A 16048-nucleotide genomic window follows, 5' to 3' on the forward strand; every position below is an offset into this window, starting at 1 on the left:
TGGCTGTGGACCATGGGGGGACAATGAGCCCCCAGCTCTACTATTGACTAACAGGGGCTTTGCATTCACCAGCTGGGCATCTTCTCTCAGAACGCATACTGCAGGTGTCCCGAAGAAGCTTAGAATAAAAGCTCTGGACAGCTGGGAAGACTGGGAAGACCGTAGTTACTAAGCTTGCCATGATCCCCACTCTGTTCCAGCTCTCAGGACAGAGCTAGGGGTGTGTGTGTTCCTGCCCTAGAGGGCAGGCTTCCTGCTCGCCCTTGCCTGGGAGAACATGGTTTATCCAGGGCTTGTTAGGAGACCGAGTGTCCAGGCACAATCACCAGGAAGAGCAGAGGGATCAATGCGGGAACAAGGTCCAAGATCAGGCAAGGGCAGGACACAGCAGGAGGGCAGGAGCTGTAAACACTGCGCAAGGGACAGCAAGGCCTAGGGTAGACAGGGAGGGAAGGAGGGCAGCCAGGTGCCCAGGACTCAGTGCGCAAGCGTCTCGAGGGAGCAGAGCGGGAAGGACCTTGGGAAACACGGGCAGTTGCTGTGAGGGTCAGCTGGGGAGCAGGGTCAGTCACCGTGCTCAGCCTCACCCCATGCCACCTACCTTGAACCCAGCAATTCTCAACTTGTGGGTCACAATCCCTTTGGCAAACCTCTATCTCCAAAAATATTTACAATTCATAACAGTAGCAAAATTACAGTTATGAAACAGCAACAAAAATAATTTTATGGTGGGGGGGAGTCACCACGACAGGAGGAACTGTATTAAGGGGCTGCAGTGTTAGAAGGCTGAGAACCACTGAGTGATGACCCCAGACCAACCCCGGTGCTCCCAGAACCTGCCCCTCCTAGTAACTGGCAGGTTAAGCCGCCAATGACAGTGACAGCCATCAAGCCCCCAGGACTGGGGGACAGAGGCAGCAAAGATCGATGAGGGGACACTCTGGAGGCTGAAGAGGCCTCAGGAACCAAACCGAAAGGCCAAAAGGTGTTTACTCTGGTAGCCCTGGGAGACAGGCTGGACAGAGCATGAGGTGCCCTCAGAAGGAATGGGTGGGCATGGAGAGCTGCAGCTTTGTTTCCCAGTGGGGTCAGGTTAGGTGCCCTCTCTGCAGGCTCTGGTGTGGCTCTAGCTCTGGTGTCCAGTCCCTTTGTGCCACACCTCCTGAGTCCATCCTGGAAGTTCTGAAATTCACAACTCGACAAGGAGAGAATGCCTGCTGGAGGGAAGAGGCAGGCCTGGCTGCTGAGGCTGCACTGAGTCCTTCCTGGCTGAAGGGGGCGCCGGCGAGCATCGTATGTGTCTTATGCTCTTCAGCTTCAAGGTCAGGAGTTTCAGCTAGGGGATGCTGGGTGGGACCCAGAGCTCATGAAGGGGGCTGCAGAGAAAGAGAGCTGCCTTCTGCTCATCCTCCTCCTCTTTCCTTTGGAGGGGGTCTCCCAGCACCCAAGATCCTTCCAACTCCTGCAGCTGTTCAAGGGAAGGAAGAGGGCAGAGCCGGGGAGGAGACCCGCAGCTGGACAGCAGCCATCCTCGCTGGAGCCACTCGTGTCCGAGCTTTTAGCTCTCAAGTCAGCGTCTTGATTCAAGGATATGAAGTTGGGCTCACAGCTCATCAGGGGGGCTATGTGGGAGGGGAGATGCCTTCTGCACACCCTCTTCCTCCTCAGGGTTGGCGTCTTCCTCCAGAACCCCCAGTTCCTTCCTCTGCTTGCTGCCGCCGCCACCGCTGCTACCCTTGACCCTGCCACGCTTCTTCTTCGATTTCTTCCCTCCCAGGGAAGCTATGTCCCCCTTCTTGCCAGACCAGCGCTCTGCCAAGCAACCTGAGGGAAGGTACAGAAAGGCCTCAGGCCCAGCTTGCTTGGGAGCAGCACTGAAAGGGGGTGCTGGGAGGAGCAGTTACAGGGGTGCCTTCCACCCATTCCGTGAGACTCACTTGTCGCATTGCAGCCACCAGGATCCTGTCTGTTCCTAGGCCTGGGGCCATTACCTCACCTCATCTCCTCAATCTCCCTGAGTTAAAATGCCCTTTATTTCCCTGCCCCATGTTCTCGACGTCCCCCAAGGGATGGCAGATGATAACCACCACCCTGCCTCCTCCTGCCCCAACTCACTGGTGTCTTTGCCCTTCAGCACGTGGTTGGCACAGAGGAATTCAGTCAGGTCTTCCTCCTGGTGGTTCCTGTACCAGTCCTCAATCACCTCTTCAAACTCTTCCACCAGCACGTCACACTGTAAAGACAGCACTAGGGACTGGTGGGGCCTGGCACCCAACTCTCTCGAAGGGCACTTGGCTACAACACCATGATCCACAAAAGTAGCAAGGTGCCAGGTATGGTGGGCACGCCTTTAGCCCCAACACTCTTGATGTAAAGGCAGACATATTTCTGTGAGTTTGAGGCCAGCCTGGTCTACATATATACTGGGTTCCAGGGCTACATAGTGAGAACTTATCTCTAATAAACAAAGGAATGGCTTTGGGTGGCCCTCCTCAGTGGCCAGCCAGTCCTGCCCACCCCACCGAGTGCAGGCTGACGGTCCTTACCTGTTTCTTGAGGTCAGCCACCTCAGCCGAGGTCTCATTCCACAGCTCATAGGGGATATCCATCACCACCTTGACCCCTTTGTGGACTAGGTTGTGCAGTGTCTCAAAGGTCTCCGACATACCCTGGAAGAGGCAAACAGACCCGGATGCAGCACCATCTCTGCCTCCACCGCCCTCTTCCTGGTGTTTGATACCTGTGTGCACACATCTAAGGCTGCTTGTCCATGGCCCTGGGCCCTCTCCCTTTTCAGGCTGGCTCTCCACCACCCCTGATTACACACACACCTCAACCCGTCCTCTCGCCCCTGTATGCTCAAAGCCACACTCTCTGCCCTTGTGAACTTAGATTTCATTCCCAGAATATACGATGTCCTTGGCACCTTCCCTAGTGGCTAGACACTCCTATTCAAGACTTCAGATATTTTCCAATCACCATTCTTTATTCTGTAAATACCAAATAAATATTTTTGGTTGTACTATGTTATGATGTTTGATTTTTTTTTTTTTTTTTTTAAATTGCAGTTTAAGGCTGGAACTGGCAGCTTAGACTTTTAATCCCAGGATACCAGAAACAGAGACAGAGGCAGATGGATCTCTAAGAGTTCAAAGCCAGCCTGATCTAAATACTCAGCTCTAGACCAACCAAGAGTATATAGTGAGATCCTGTCTGAAAATTAAAAAAATAAAATAAAAATAAGATGGGCATGATGACCCATGCTTTAATCCCAGCACTTAGGAGACAGAAGCAGATGGATCTCTGGGAGTTTGAGGCTAGCTTGGTCTACATAGTGAGTTTCAGGGCAGCCAGAGCTATGTCACAGAGAGACTCTGGCTAAAAATACATAAACAAAGAAGTAAATATATTTTTTTAAAGTGCCAAATCAAAACAAAAATCAAAACAAGCAAACAAGCCGGGCGGTGGTGGCGCACGCCTTTAATCCCAGCACTTGGGAGGCAGAGGCAGGCGGATTTCTGAGTTCAAGGCCAGCCTGGTCTACTGAGTGAGTTCCAGGACAGCCAAAGGCTATACAGAGTAATCTGGTCTCAAAAAACCAAAAAAAAAAAAAAAAAACAAGCAAACAAAAGCCCCTGCTGTTTGAGTTTCATAGAAACCTGACCTGAGTTCCATAGAAAGTGTTCAGTAAAGGCTGACTTAGTTTCAGGACAGAATTTCAACGTTCTGAAATGGCTGTACACAAACTCCTGTCATACTGGAGATGTAGGTAGGTAAAGCAGAGGTCTCAGGACCCATGACCACAAAGCCAAAATAGAAATTAACTCCAAAAAACCCCCATTGAAGACGGGGTGACCTACAATACCAAACATTTGGCCAATATTTACTTCTTTGTTTTTGATCTGTGGGTATGTTGTATGCTTTATGTTTGTGGATGTGCACGTGGAGACAGAGGTTCGGAACCTTGGGTGCTGGGTCTCCTCTCCCCCTCAACCCTGTTTGGGACAGGGTCTCATTTGTTGATGTATATGTCCGACTGGCTGCCTCCGGAGCTTCTGGGGAGTGTCCTATGGCTGCCTCCCTCCTCATTACAGGAGCCCTGGGGTAACAGGCACGTCCTCCTGCATCTGACTTTATGGGTATTGGGATCCAAATTCAGGACCTTATACTTCACCCACTGAACCATCTCCCTGGCCTAAGTGCTGTCTGATGTCTACACCTCCGTTGTTCCTAAATACCTAGGGTGGCGTAAAAATTTCTTGGATAAAAAAGGGTCGTAAGTGCCTTTTTTTTTTCTTTCTTTCTTTAGAATCAGATTCATTATTTTTATGTGTGTTTTGCCTGCCCCATGTGCATGTCTGGTGCACCTGGGTATTGGGAATCAAATCTGGGTCCTCTAGAGAGCAGTAAGTGCTCCTAACTGCGGAGCAGTCTCTCCGGTTCCAGAAGTGTTCATTTCTCTAAGGAGCTCTCTCCGCACCCCTCTCGGCTCCAGGTTCCTCTCAGCTTGTGTCTCTCCTCCATAAGAACAGAGCTCAGCTGACAGCTAATGGATTCTTTACGATGTGAAATAAACTGGACAGGCTTCCTAGGTAGCTCTTGTCCCCAGCCCCATGTTTCCACTTTCCTGGAGAGAGTACACACATGTGTACACACACACGTACACACACACACACACACACACACACGAGCACACACGCACACACACACACAGGGTTTGGGCAGAGCTCAGTGATAAGAGCGTCAGCCTGGCTTAAGCAGAGCTCCTACCCCCATACCATGAAAAACAAACTAAGAAAATCCAGTGCACCCCCTGCCTGGCTTTTCTACATAAGCAGTAATATGTAACTGGTTTTGCACCTCATGGTTCCCCTACTTTTCTGGAGACAGAATTCCACTATGTGGCCCTATCTTGCTATGCAAACTATACTGGATTAAAACTCATAGATCCAGGGCTGGAGAGATGGCTCAGCAGTTAAGAGCACTGACTGCTCTTCCAGAGGTCCTGAGTTCAATTCCCAGCAACGACATGGTAGCTAACAACCATCTGCAATGGGATCTGATGCCCTCTTCTAGTGTGTCTGAAGACAGCTATGGTGTACTCACATACATAAAATATGTAAATATTTAAAAAAACAAACCCTCAGAGATCGGCCTGCCTGTGTCTTGAGTGTTGGCCACTGCTGTGCACCTCACGGCCCAGCTTCACTCTCTGAACAGCCTCACATGTATAACCTAGCATACCCATGCCTTATGGGCTGTTTTTAACAGTTTGCTACCATTTTTTTTTTAATCTGTTTTCTTTTTGTTGTCTCCAGTGTAGCCCAGGCTGGCCTCAGAGTTCAAGGTCATCCTGGCTCCTAAATTCTGGGATGAACAGGTGAGTCACATTGCACTTGAGCAGGGGAAAATACTTTGAAACACTCTTTATGGAAGCAACCATGGATCAACTAACTAAATCCATAAGCATTAAAGACAAACCCAAAGCATCTCCTGAAATGCTCTGGGGGCTGAGGGGCTATGGCAGACATCCTTAGACAGAAGGGAACTCCGGGCAAATGTGGGTGGCAGGCACAAAAAATGAGGAGACAGGTAAGAGCCTGCTGTAGCCAGCGCCTTCTCCAGGGAAAAGCTGCTGCATGCACAGGCACCTAGCAGGGGTCTGAGGCGGCGGCTCTGGGTGGCTCGAGGAAGGAAGTGATAATCACTGTCTCATATCTGGTTTTTTTTTTTTTTTAAGACAGGGTTTCATGTACTAGCCTCAAATTGGCTATGTAACTGAGGCTAGCTTTGAACTCCTGACTCTTATTCTCCTATTCCATCTGAGAGGCAAGTGCTACAATTGTAGTACCTTTAAGTCTCTGTCTTCTGGCACCTCTCCTCACACTGCTGTGAGAATCTTGCTGACTCCTAGTGGTTTTGATACCCACGTGAGCTGCCAACATGGGGCATTTCTGCCTGTGCCTAACATGGAGAAATATACCTCATGTCACTGAAGAGTCAGGGCTCATCCAGGAATACCAATAGCTATCCAAGAACCTGAGGGAGGGAAAGGAGGAGGGTCCCAGGCATGACCTGCCAATCGCACACATACCAGCAGACACACTTAGACTCATGAGGGCCTGGCCCCAAAGGGAATGAGGCACAAGCACAAAGCCAACCTTGGCAAACCGGTTGCTGCCAGTCCTCTCCTTGTGCAGGCTGTAGTCCAGAAGCCTCTTGCAAATGGTCTCAGTGACTTCAATTAACCGTAAGTCCCTGCCGAGACAGCAGCAGGAGAGGCGCTAAGTTCCCCTCCCCTCCTCATGGAGCAGTGGTCCGTCCCTCCAGCCCTGCTGCCCGACACCTGCACATCTCACCAAGGGAAGGCAGAGCTGGAAGGAAGATAGGTCATCTGGCCTGGGGGCTCTGAAATGCTGGAACACAGACCAAAGAGGCAACATTTTAACAGATCTAAGGGAAGGGTCTGTGTGTGTGTCTATGGGATCAAACCAAGTATCTTAGTTTGTTTACGACAAAAGGCTATCACTGAGTCTAACCCTAAATCAGTTTATCTTTATTTAAAAAAAAAATCTATTTGTGTGTGTGTGTTCGTGTATGTCTGTGTGTGCATGTGCTCACACACTTGCATATATGCCACACGTGTACAGGGCTGGTGGAGGTCAATAGAAGGCATTGGGTTTCCTGGTGTCCGAGCAACAGGTAGGTGTAAGCTGCCTGAAGCCGGGTGCTCCACAAGAGTTGCGAGTACTCTGAACTGCTGCAGTCCTCCGGCTCCTACTGTTTAGAAAATCTGTGGTCCTAAGAATCAGATCAAGGACATCAGGCATAACAGACAAGTCCTTGGCTACTTCTACTTTTTCCCTATAACGTAAAATGCATCAGTCTGTTTTTAAAATAGACTTTTAACTTGTCACTATTAGTGAAGACATCATGAACAGGTCTTACCCAATGTTCCCTAGAAACAACTTATTAACCACTTTTTTTTTCTTCCCGAGACAGGGCTTCTCTGTGTAGAACAGGCTGGCCTCAAACTGAGACCCACCTGCCTCTGTCTACTGAGTGCAGGGATTAAAAGCATGTGGCACCATGCCTGTCTATTAACCATGTGTATGAACAAATTTCTGTGTGTGCACAGATACACATACATGCTCACACATACATGTAGAGATCAATATCGGGCGGGTGTGTGTTTGAGACAGGGTTTCTCTCAATCTGCAGCTTCCCTTCTGGACTAGACTGAGGTAGGAACGAGTCTCAGGGCCCCGTCTAGCCCAGCCCTCCCATCACCGGGGTCAGAGGTGAGCACCACTCTGCCTGGTGTCATGCAGGACCAGAGTCAAAGCCTCTCGTGCACGGCAGGCACTTTGCCTACAGCCATCCCCAACCGTTAGCCGCTGCTCTCCTTCTGTTCTTGGGAGGCCCACCTGACTCTGCGTCCTCCGTGCCGGGATTAAAGGCGAGCCCAGGGCACCCAGAGACCATTTTTCTCAAGTCATTTGTCTGCACCCCTTGCGTGATGACCTCGCCCTCTCCACTGGGATCTGGCAGACCTGTGTATGCTGAGCAAGGCCAAGCTCACCTGTCAGGCTGTTAAGACTTCCTGTCTGCTTGTTGCCCTATCTTAGGAGAATCACATGGAGGCAAACAGCGAGTAGTCTAGACATCACTGTAGCACTGACCACGGTGTAATATACATCACACTCGCAAACCGCCTGCTCTGAGATGCTAACCCTGAAAGCAGGTTTGTCCCTCCCACCACACATTCATGTCAGCATGTGTTTCTCTCTCTCTCTCTCTCTCTCTTTTTTTTTTTTTTTTTGGTTTTTCGAGACAGGGTTTCTTTGTGTAGTCCTGGCTGTCCTGGAACTCACTCTGTAGACCAGGCTGGCCTCGAACTCAGAAATCCACCTGCCTCTGCCTCCCAAGTGCTGGGATTAAAGACGTGTGCCACCACCGCCCGGCATGTGTTTCTCAAAGTGTCCTCAAGTCGGGATGGGCTGGTTCTGGGGACTCTGTGCAGGGAGGAAAAAAACAATAAAGTGGGCCTGCCTAGAGACTTGTCTCGGGGGCTCTGCACTGTGTGCCTGGAGCACAGAGCTAAACTACTTCCAACAGATGCTATGACTGCTTCTCTCATGAAATAAAAATGTCTGCAGTGGGAAAGAGAAGCGGAAGTCCACTGCCAGCTGAGCTGGGAACTCCAGCTGACTGCCTCAACTTCCTACTTCCTGCGGGATGCTGCTGAGAGCTTGATTTGATTGTTCCTGTCTGTTGTTCTTTTACTTTGAAGCCTAGCATGAGGGGACACGAGTTTTCAGGGAACTTCTGATGGGGAACTCCAGCTGGCCACCTTAAGGGCTTCCCCAGTGGATTTCTCCTGGAAGCTTTGACACCTGACTGAATGTTGTGCTTGTTGGTTTCCTTCCTTCCTCCCTTCCTATCTGTTCCCTTTTTTTTTTTTTTTTTTAAACTCTGGCTTCTGTATACTTAATAGTTCACTACTTAAGACTAAACGATACAGCTGTATGTGGTGGTATGCACTTTTGATCCCAGCAGTTGGAAGGCAGAGGCTAGCAGATCCCTATGAGCTGAAGGCCAGCCTGGTCTACAGAGCTAGTTCCAGGAAAGCCAGGGCTACACAGAGAAACCTGTCTTGTAAAGCCAGAAAGAAAAAAAAAAAAGTCAGAAGTCTTGCCACATAATAATTAGTGGTTTGTAATTATAAATCTCCACAGGCACTCAGAGGCTAGCCTTAATCTAGATAATCCCTCACAGACATGCACAGAGGCCCTTCTCCTAGGGGATTCCTGACAAACTGGTAACTAACACAACATCATGCCCAAGTAGGGCATGAGCACAAACGTGCCAGGGTCCTGCTTCCGCCTCCCGGCTAGGGTAACAGGCCTACAATACTGTCCCCAGCACACACCATTTAGTTCCACTGCCCTCCTGTTCTACTCTGTGCTCTGGGAGATCCAAAACTCACCGGGCAGACCCAGGAGGCCTCACACCTCCCGGAACTTTCCTGCCTCTGCTTTTCTCCAAGTGAAGGGCGATGGGCAGGCTCACTGTGCCTAGACATGCATCATTCTGATGGCAAAACATGTCTTCTGCTTTTTTCTGTTAAAAAAATGTTTTTAGGTCGGGCAGTGGTGGTGTACACCTTTAATCCCAGCACTTGGGAGGCAGAGAGGCAGAGAGGCAGAGAGGCAGAGAGGCAGAGAGGCAGAGAGGCAGAGAGGCAGAGAGGCAGAGAGGCAGAGAGGCAGAGAGGCAGAGAGGCAGAGAGGCAGAGAGGCAGAGAGGCAGAGAGGCAGAGAGGCAGAGAGGCAGAGAGGCAGAGAGGCAGAGAGGCAGAGAGGCAGAGAGGCAGAGAGGCAGAGAGGCAGAGAGGCAGAGAGGCAGAGAGGCAGAGAGGCAGAGAGGCAGAGAGGCAGAGAGGCAGAGAGGCAGAGAGGCAGAGAGGCAGAGAGGCAGAGAGGCAGAGAGGCAGAGAGGCAGAGAGGCAGAGAGGCAGAGAGGCAGAGAGGCAGAGAGGCAGAGAGAGAGGCAGAGGCAGGAGGATTTCTGAGTTCGAGGCCAGCCTGGTCTACAGAGTGAGTTCCAGGACAGCCAGGGCTACACAGAGAAACCCTATCTCAAAAAACAAAAACAAACAAACAAACAAAAAGGTTTTTAGTTTAGGTTTTGTGTCTATGTGTATGTTCCATGAATGGATGTGCCCAAGGTGTCCAGGAGAGGGCATCAAACTCCCCGCCACTGGAGCTGCAGGTGGTTGTGTCACCTGATGTGGATTCCAGGAACTGAACTTCCATCTCCTGGGGGAGCATCAAGTCTTCCCAAGGCAGCATTCTCAACCTATGGGTCTCAACCCCTTCGCAGGTGTTTAACTACCCTCTCACAGGGGCGGCACATCAGATATCCCGCATACCAGTGTTTACATTATGATTCATAACAGTAGCAAAACTATAGCTATGAAGTAGCAATGAAAATAATTTTATGGTTGGGGGTCACCACAGCATGAGGAGCTGTGTTAGAGGGTTGCAGCGTCAGGAAGGGGAAACCACTGTCCCATTGTTTATTTTTCAAGACAGAGTTTCTTTATATAGCCTTGGCTGTCCTAGAACTAGACTAGGCTAGCTTCGAACTCCCAGAGATCTGCTTGCCTCTGTCTCCTGAGTGCGCACTATGACTGCCTGGCTGAGAACACCTGTCGTGGACTGAGCTTGCTCTCCAGCACGCTCCTGGTGAGTTTATAAATTGCATTTTCTTGTGTGTATGTCTGTGTGAGTATAAGGTTTGCTGACAAGTATCTAAACCTGCTGAACCACCTGCTGGCCCTTGTGCCATTTCAAAGTTTCTAACTTTTTATTTTATGTGTATGGGTGTTCTGCTTGCATGCTTGTCTGTGTGGCACGTGCATGCAGTGCCTGAACAGGCCTAAGGAGGATGCTGGATCCCCTGGGATTGGAGTTACAGATGACTGTGTGGTGCTGGGAACTGAAGCAGGACTCCTCAAAGAGCAAACAGTGCTTGTTAAGTATTAACCCCTGTCTCCAGCCCACCTCATGTCATTTTAAAAGGATGATCTTAACTGACACAAAGTGGTTTTGTTTTTATTTGTATTGGCCAAAATAAAAATCTGGTAATCCAGCTGACACACACCTTTAATACCAGTACTCTGGAGGCAGATGGATGTCTGAGTTCGAGGCCAGCCTGGTTTACACACTGAATTGCAGGACAGCCACAGCTACAAAGACCCTGCCTCACTTAACTAAGCATGGAAAAAACAAAACTCTGGTAATCCCATGTTAATAATTTTTTCTTTAAAAGATCTATTTATTTATTTAATGTATATGAGCACACTGTCCCTGACACACCAGAACAGGGCATCAGATCTCATTACAGATGCTTGTGAGCCACCATGTGGTTGCTAAGAATTGAACTCAGGACCTCTAGAGGAACAGCCAATGCTCTTAACTGCTGAGGGTCTCTGGCCCTCCATGTTAGCAATTTTAAAATAAATCCCACTGGATGGTGAGATCCGAGTGGCTGGGATTCATCAGGTCTCCTGTTGGTCTCACTTTTCTAGATAAGAAGTTTAAGGCACAGAGAAAGGACTTATGAAGGTCACCTAACCTGTTAGTGGCAGAATCAGTGGACAAACTGTGTCCATTGTTATGACCAAAGACCTTGTGCGCTTGCCTGGATGGAAGAAAATAGGAACTCCAACCCTGCTTCCCCAGTCCCTCTCCAACAAAAACAACCAGACAGCATGCCAGGCCACTAAGACACCATTCACTTACGACTTGGTGTACTTGACTCCAGATGCCTTCCGGTCCAGAATGCCGTAGCCTGTGTCAATCACTTCCTTGGTCTTTCCAGTTTCCTCAAAAGCTGACTTCAGCTCCACGGCAACATACTTGCACACTGGAGAAGGAAGACACAGGGTGGCCACTGAGTGCACAGAGCTTCTTCTGGGAGGCCAGCAGGCAGCCAAACAAACCAGGTGGGTGCCCTTCCTAGCCTGGGTCAAACCAATATTCTGTTTGGAAATTAGTTCCTGGTCACAAGTAGAGTACACTGTTTTATGTCCGTTCCCAGCTCATATACCTGAAATCCCATCACTTTACAAAAAAAAAAAAAAAAAAAAAAAAAAAAGGCTAGTATGTTGAGGAAGCTAAGGCAAGGGGACTGTAAATTCAAGGCCAGCCTGAACAACATAGGCGACAGGAAGAAATGCTCAAACACAGCCAGGTGTGTGGCACGCACCTTTAATCTCGGCACTCAGGAAACAGAGGCAGGTCTATCTATGAGTTCAAGACCAGCCTTCTGTACATAACAAAATTCAGGATGTCAGAGCTACATGGTGAGACTCTGTCTCAAAAAGATTAGTCCTGCCGGGCGGTGGTGGCGCACGCCTTTAATCCCAGTACTTGAGAGGCAGAGGCAGGTGGATTTCTGAGTTCGAGGCCAGCCTGGTCTACAGAGTGAGTTCCAGGACAGCCAGGGCTGGGTAAAAGGGCTCCGCGGCTAAGGGCACCTGCTCTTGCGGAGGGCCTGGCTTCTGTCCCAGCACCAGCAGGGCCGCTCAGTCATCAACTGACTCTAACTCCAGGGGAACCAATGCCTTTTCTGGCCTCTGCAAACACTGCAGTGAATGAGGTACACACGCACACACATGCCTGGAGATACACACACACACACACATACACGCATGCACACACACACACGCACGCACGCACATGCATGCACACACACACACGCACGCACGCACGCACGCACGCACACTGAATAAGTCTTTACAAATAGCAATAAAACAACGTGCTGGAGAGGTGGCTCAGCAGCTAACGGGGGTCACTCTCAAACCCAGTGAGCAGAGTCTGTCCCCAGGACCCACAAGGTGGGAGAAGAGGAGACTCATGTAGGTAGCCCTCTGACCTGCACAGGTACACGTGCTACGTGCCCGTCTACCCTTCCAGCTGCCCAACAAATAAGTAAGAAAACGTAAACAAAATTTTAGAATAAAAATAATAAAACATTCATGAACATTAAGCTGACATAGAATGAACAATGTTACCCTTCTACTCACAATGAACACCTGAATTGCCCTGCAGTATCTAATATTTAATAATCAACCTCAACAATTATACTTTATAAACAATTACATACCATAATGTGCTTCCTGTAAACATGAACTTCTGTGTAACCATAAAATACAATATGATACTCAGAAAATTAATGGGAACCGTCCAATAGTTCATATTAAATTTCTCTACTTGCCCCTGAGATGTCTTATTTCTTGACTTCATGTGTTTCCTATAGATTCTCTCTGGATACCAAGGCCTACTGTTTGTGTGCAAGTATTCTCTTATTTCTTCCTACCCTCCTCAAGCAGTTATTAAGCAGTTGTCCTGTGCTGAGCACTGGGGACAAAGGTGGTGAATGAGGCCCCACCTGTGCAGATGCTTCATGTGAAAGAGAAAGGCGCGTCAGCAATTAACAAGGAGCCACCACCCTCAGGGCCTGATGCGCCCATGGCTCTGGGAGAAGTGTCTAATGCCTCTAGAGGCTTCTCTGACCCAGTCTCCTGACACTCCATTAAATCTCCCTGTTCTGAGCTACTCATACATGCTCCTGCCTTCGCTGGGCCTCTCTGGGAACCATTATCCCTTTAAGACCCAGTTTAGACATAAACCAGACTTGTGGGAGACTCATGGCATGGACCCCAGACCCCCATCGACTGCCACCCACTTTCTCTGGGCAGGTTCTCCTTCCTCTGTGCTGAGGCCTGTTCCACTTAGACTACTAAGCCTGAAGGCAGGCTCTGAGAGCCAGGCAAGAGTCAGCAATTAACACTAAAGATGCATACTAATAAACACAAATAAATACAGTACTGAGAGGTGCCTGAGGCTCAGACTTTGCCAAATCACTCTGTGACTGAAACTAATCTCTACTGATTACACAATGAGTTTGGGCTTCGATGGTCTATAAGATCCTTGCCAGCTCTGGGCTCTGCGTCTATGGATGTCTCCTAAGGAAAAGAAATGAGCCTCCTGGGCTGTGAATAAGAAAAGGAGAACGATGGGGGCTGGAGAGATGGCTCAGCTTTAAGAGCCCTGGCTGCTCTTCCAGAGGTTCTGAGTTTAATTCCCACACCGACTCGGTGGCTCCTAACATCTGTAATGGGATCCGATGCCCTCTTCAGTCTATGCCCTCTTCCATCGTGCAGGCACTCAGGCAAATAGAGCACTCATATACATAAATAAATACATTCATAAAAACCTTTAAAAACTTTAAAAGGAAAAAAGAAAGACAGAAAGAAGAAAGGAAGGAAACGGAGGAAGCCGGGCAGTGGCGCACACCTTTACTCCCAGCACTCTGGAGGCACTCTATGAGCTTGAGGCCAGCCTGGTCTACAATGCAAGTTCCAAGATAGCCAGGGCTACACAGAGAAACCCTGTCTTGAAGAAAAGAAAGAAGGAAAGAAGGAAGGAAGGAAGGAAGGAAGGAAGGGAGGGAGGGAGGGAGGGAGGGAGGGAGGAAAGAAGGAAGGAAGGAAGGAAGGAAGGAAGGAAGGAAGGAAGGAAGGAGAGAAAGAAAACTCCCAAGACTAGAGGAGAGTGTAAGGGATACATCCTAGAACAGGTGAGACCTTTTATCAGGCATCTTCCAGTGAGTTTGAGTTAACTCTAGCGAGTCTCACTTAAAAACAAAAAATCCTATGTAGTTAGTGTGTGTGTGCGCGCGCGCATATGTGGGTAAGCACATGGAGTCCAGAGTTCCTTTCCAATACTGTTCTTTTTTTTTTTTTTTTTTCAGACAAGGTTTCTCACTTGAACCTGGAGCATGGTGATTTGGCTCGACTGGCCAGTCTCCAGGTGCTGGGATAACAGGTACATGAACATTACAACATCTGGCTTTTTAAAGTCTGTCTTGGGGATCTGAACTCAGATCCTCCGGTGTATGGGGCAATCGCTCTACCCACTGAGCCACATCCCCTGCCCCCATTCTCACATTTTACAGCTCAAATGGGAGGATTAATGTGTCTCAAACCAACAGGCCCCCTTCCCAGTGCTTACAGAACATCTGGCCTGTGTAGATCTGCCGGGTGCAGGCTTTGAATTAACATAAAATGGATTTCCAGAATACTTGGGGGAGGGGACCCTCGAGGATGAAGAAAAAAGGGCAGTGGCTGCAAAGGTCTGAGAGGAAACTGAAAAATGAAGAGTGGGACAAAACGAAGGTCTCAGTTCCTTGTCCTCTCAATTTTTAAAATCCACCTTCTTCACCTGAGTCTCCTCTGCACGCGATGTTTTCACAAAGTGACCTCTTCATCCTGTGAGTGCAAATCTCCTCTCTCCACATACACTCACAGCCCCTCCATATAATCCTATGTAATTCAAAAGCCTTTTCCGTCTGCCAATAAATATTTACAACCCAGCCCCGGTCCTCAAAAAGCAAAAAAACCATACACAAATTAGGTTGCAGTGAAAGCACAATGGGGAATTTTTACGGTTCCCTTTTCTACGTCATCAGGACCTTCTCAGTTCCTCAAACTCGCCCTTTGCCTTCTAGGCCGGCAGGGCATCTTCATCTGCCTGTTTCTGTGGTTTCCACCGAGTGGGTTCCTCTGCACGTTCCTTTTCCTAGCCAACTCTTAATTTCGAAGCAGGCTTCCTTTATGAAACCTTTCCTCCACCCCCACCTCTAGACTTGATGAGCAGCTACCCGCGGCCGGCCCAAAAACTCGAACCTCTAGGTTATCCAGCACCAAGCAGGGGCACGGAGACCCCAGCCCAGAACCTGCCAGGCCACGACCCTGCCCACAGGCCCCGCCCCCGCCCGCCCCTCGGGCTGGCTACGCCCCGCGGCCCCGCCCCCTCACCTTCGCATTTGCTAGGCAATCGCACCCAGTCGGTCTCCTCGGCCCCGGCGAGGCTCGAGCCCAGCTTCGGGGCAGGAAGAAGCAGCAGCGGCAGCAGCAGCAAGGGAAGCAGGAGGCAGCGGGGCGCGAGCTCAGACATGGACTCCATGGCCCGGCCGGACCCGGAGCGGAGCGGACCCGGCAGCGCTTCCTCCGGCAGCGCGCGCGGAGCAGCTTCCCCCGGCCGCTTCCGGGACTGCACACGTGCCTCGGTGTAACCACGGCAACGGCGGGCCCTGCCCCGCCTCTTCTCCCTGTAGCCTCTAGCGGCTTTCGGAACGGACCAAGGCCCGCGGGCGACGCAGCCAATGGGTTCGCTCGGCGTCTGCTTTCTAGCCAATAGGAAAAACGATCTTTTTTCCATCTTGGCCAATCAGAGAGCAGATGGTGGCTTTGGCGCCCTATAGCGATCTCACCGCCATCTAACGGAGGCTCAGGGTCAGGGAGAGGCTGGATCCTCAGCTCCTAGCGGGTACAACCCCATCATACCTTGGGTGAACCAGCCTTGGGCGCTCTAGCCCTGTATAACATACTATCTTTCATGGTTTTGTTTCTTGTTTTCTGTCTTTTGTTCTTCGAGACAGGGTTTCTTAGTGTATCCCTGGCTGTCCTGGAATT

At 49.9% G+C, this 16048-nt stretch overlaps 1 protein-coding gene across 5 annotated transcripts; it reads right to left on the reverse strand.

Moving 5' to 3' along the window:
- Positions 1 to 692: 692 nt before the first annotated feature.
- Cnpy3 (canopy FGF signaling regulator 3) lies at positions 693 to 15640 on the reverse strand. 5 transcript variants are annotated; one of them, XM_034521442.2, is made up of 7 exons: positions 15392 to 15640; positions 11310 to 11433; positions 6360 to 6416; positions 6162 to 6258; positions 2547 to 2669; positions 2116 to 2233; positions 693 to 1824 (listed from the first exon to the last, which is right to left on the reverse strand). In XM_034521442.2, exons 1-7 carry the CDS (start codon positions 15537 to 15539, stop codon positions 1604 to 1606), a joined length of 888 nt encoding a protein of 295 aa, XP_034377333.1. In that variant the 5' UTR covers positions 15540 to 15640; the 3' UTR covers positions 693 to 1603. The 5 variants fall into 5 exon arrangements, with proteins under 5 accessions (XP_034377333.1, XP_034377335.1, XP_034377334.1 ...); XM_034521444.2 differs by lacking the exon at positions 15392 to 15640 and adding an exon at positions 8990 to 9123; XM_034521443.2 differs by lacking the exon at positions 6360 to 6416.
- Between the last annotated feature and the right edge of the window lie 408 nt (positions 15641 to 16048).

This window comes from Arvicanthis niloticus, chromosome 17 (genome assembly GCF_011762505.2).
Source record: "Arvicanthis niloticus isolate mArvNil1 chromosome 17, mArvNil1.pat.X, whole genome shotgun sequence".
NCBI classification, from domain to species: domain Eukaryota; kingdom Metazoa; phylum Chordata; class Mammalia; order Rodentia; family Muridae; genus Arvicanthis; species Arvicanthis niloticus.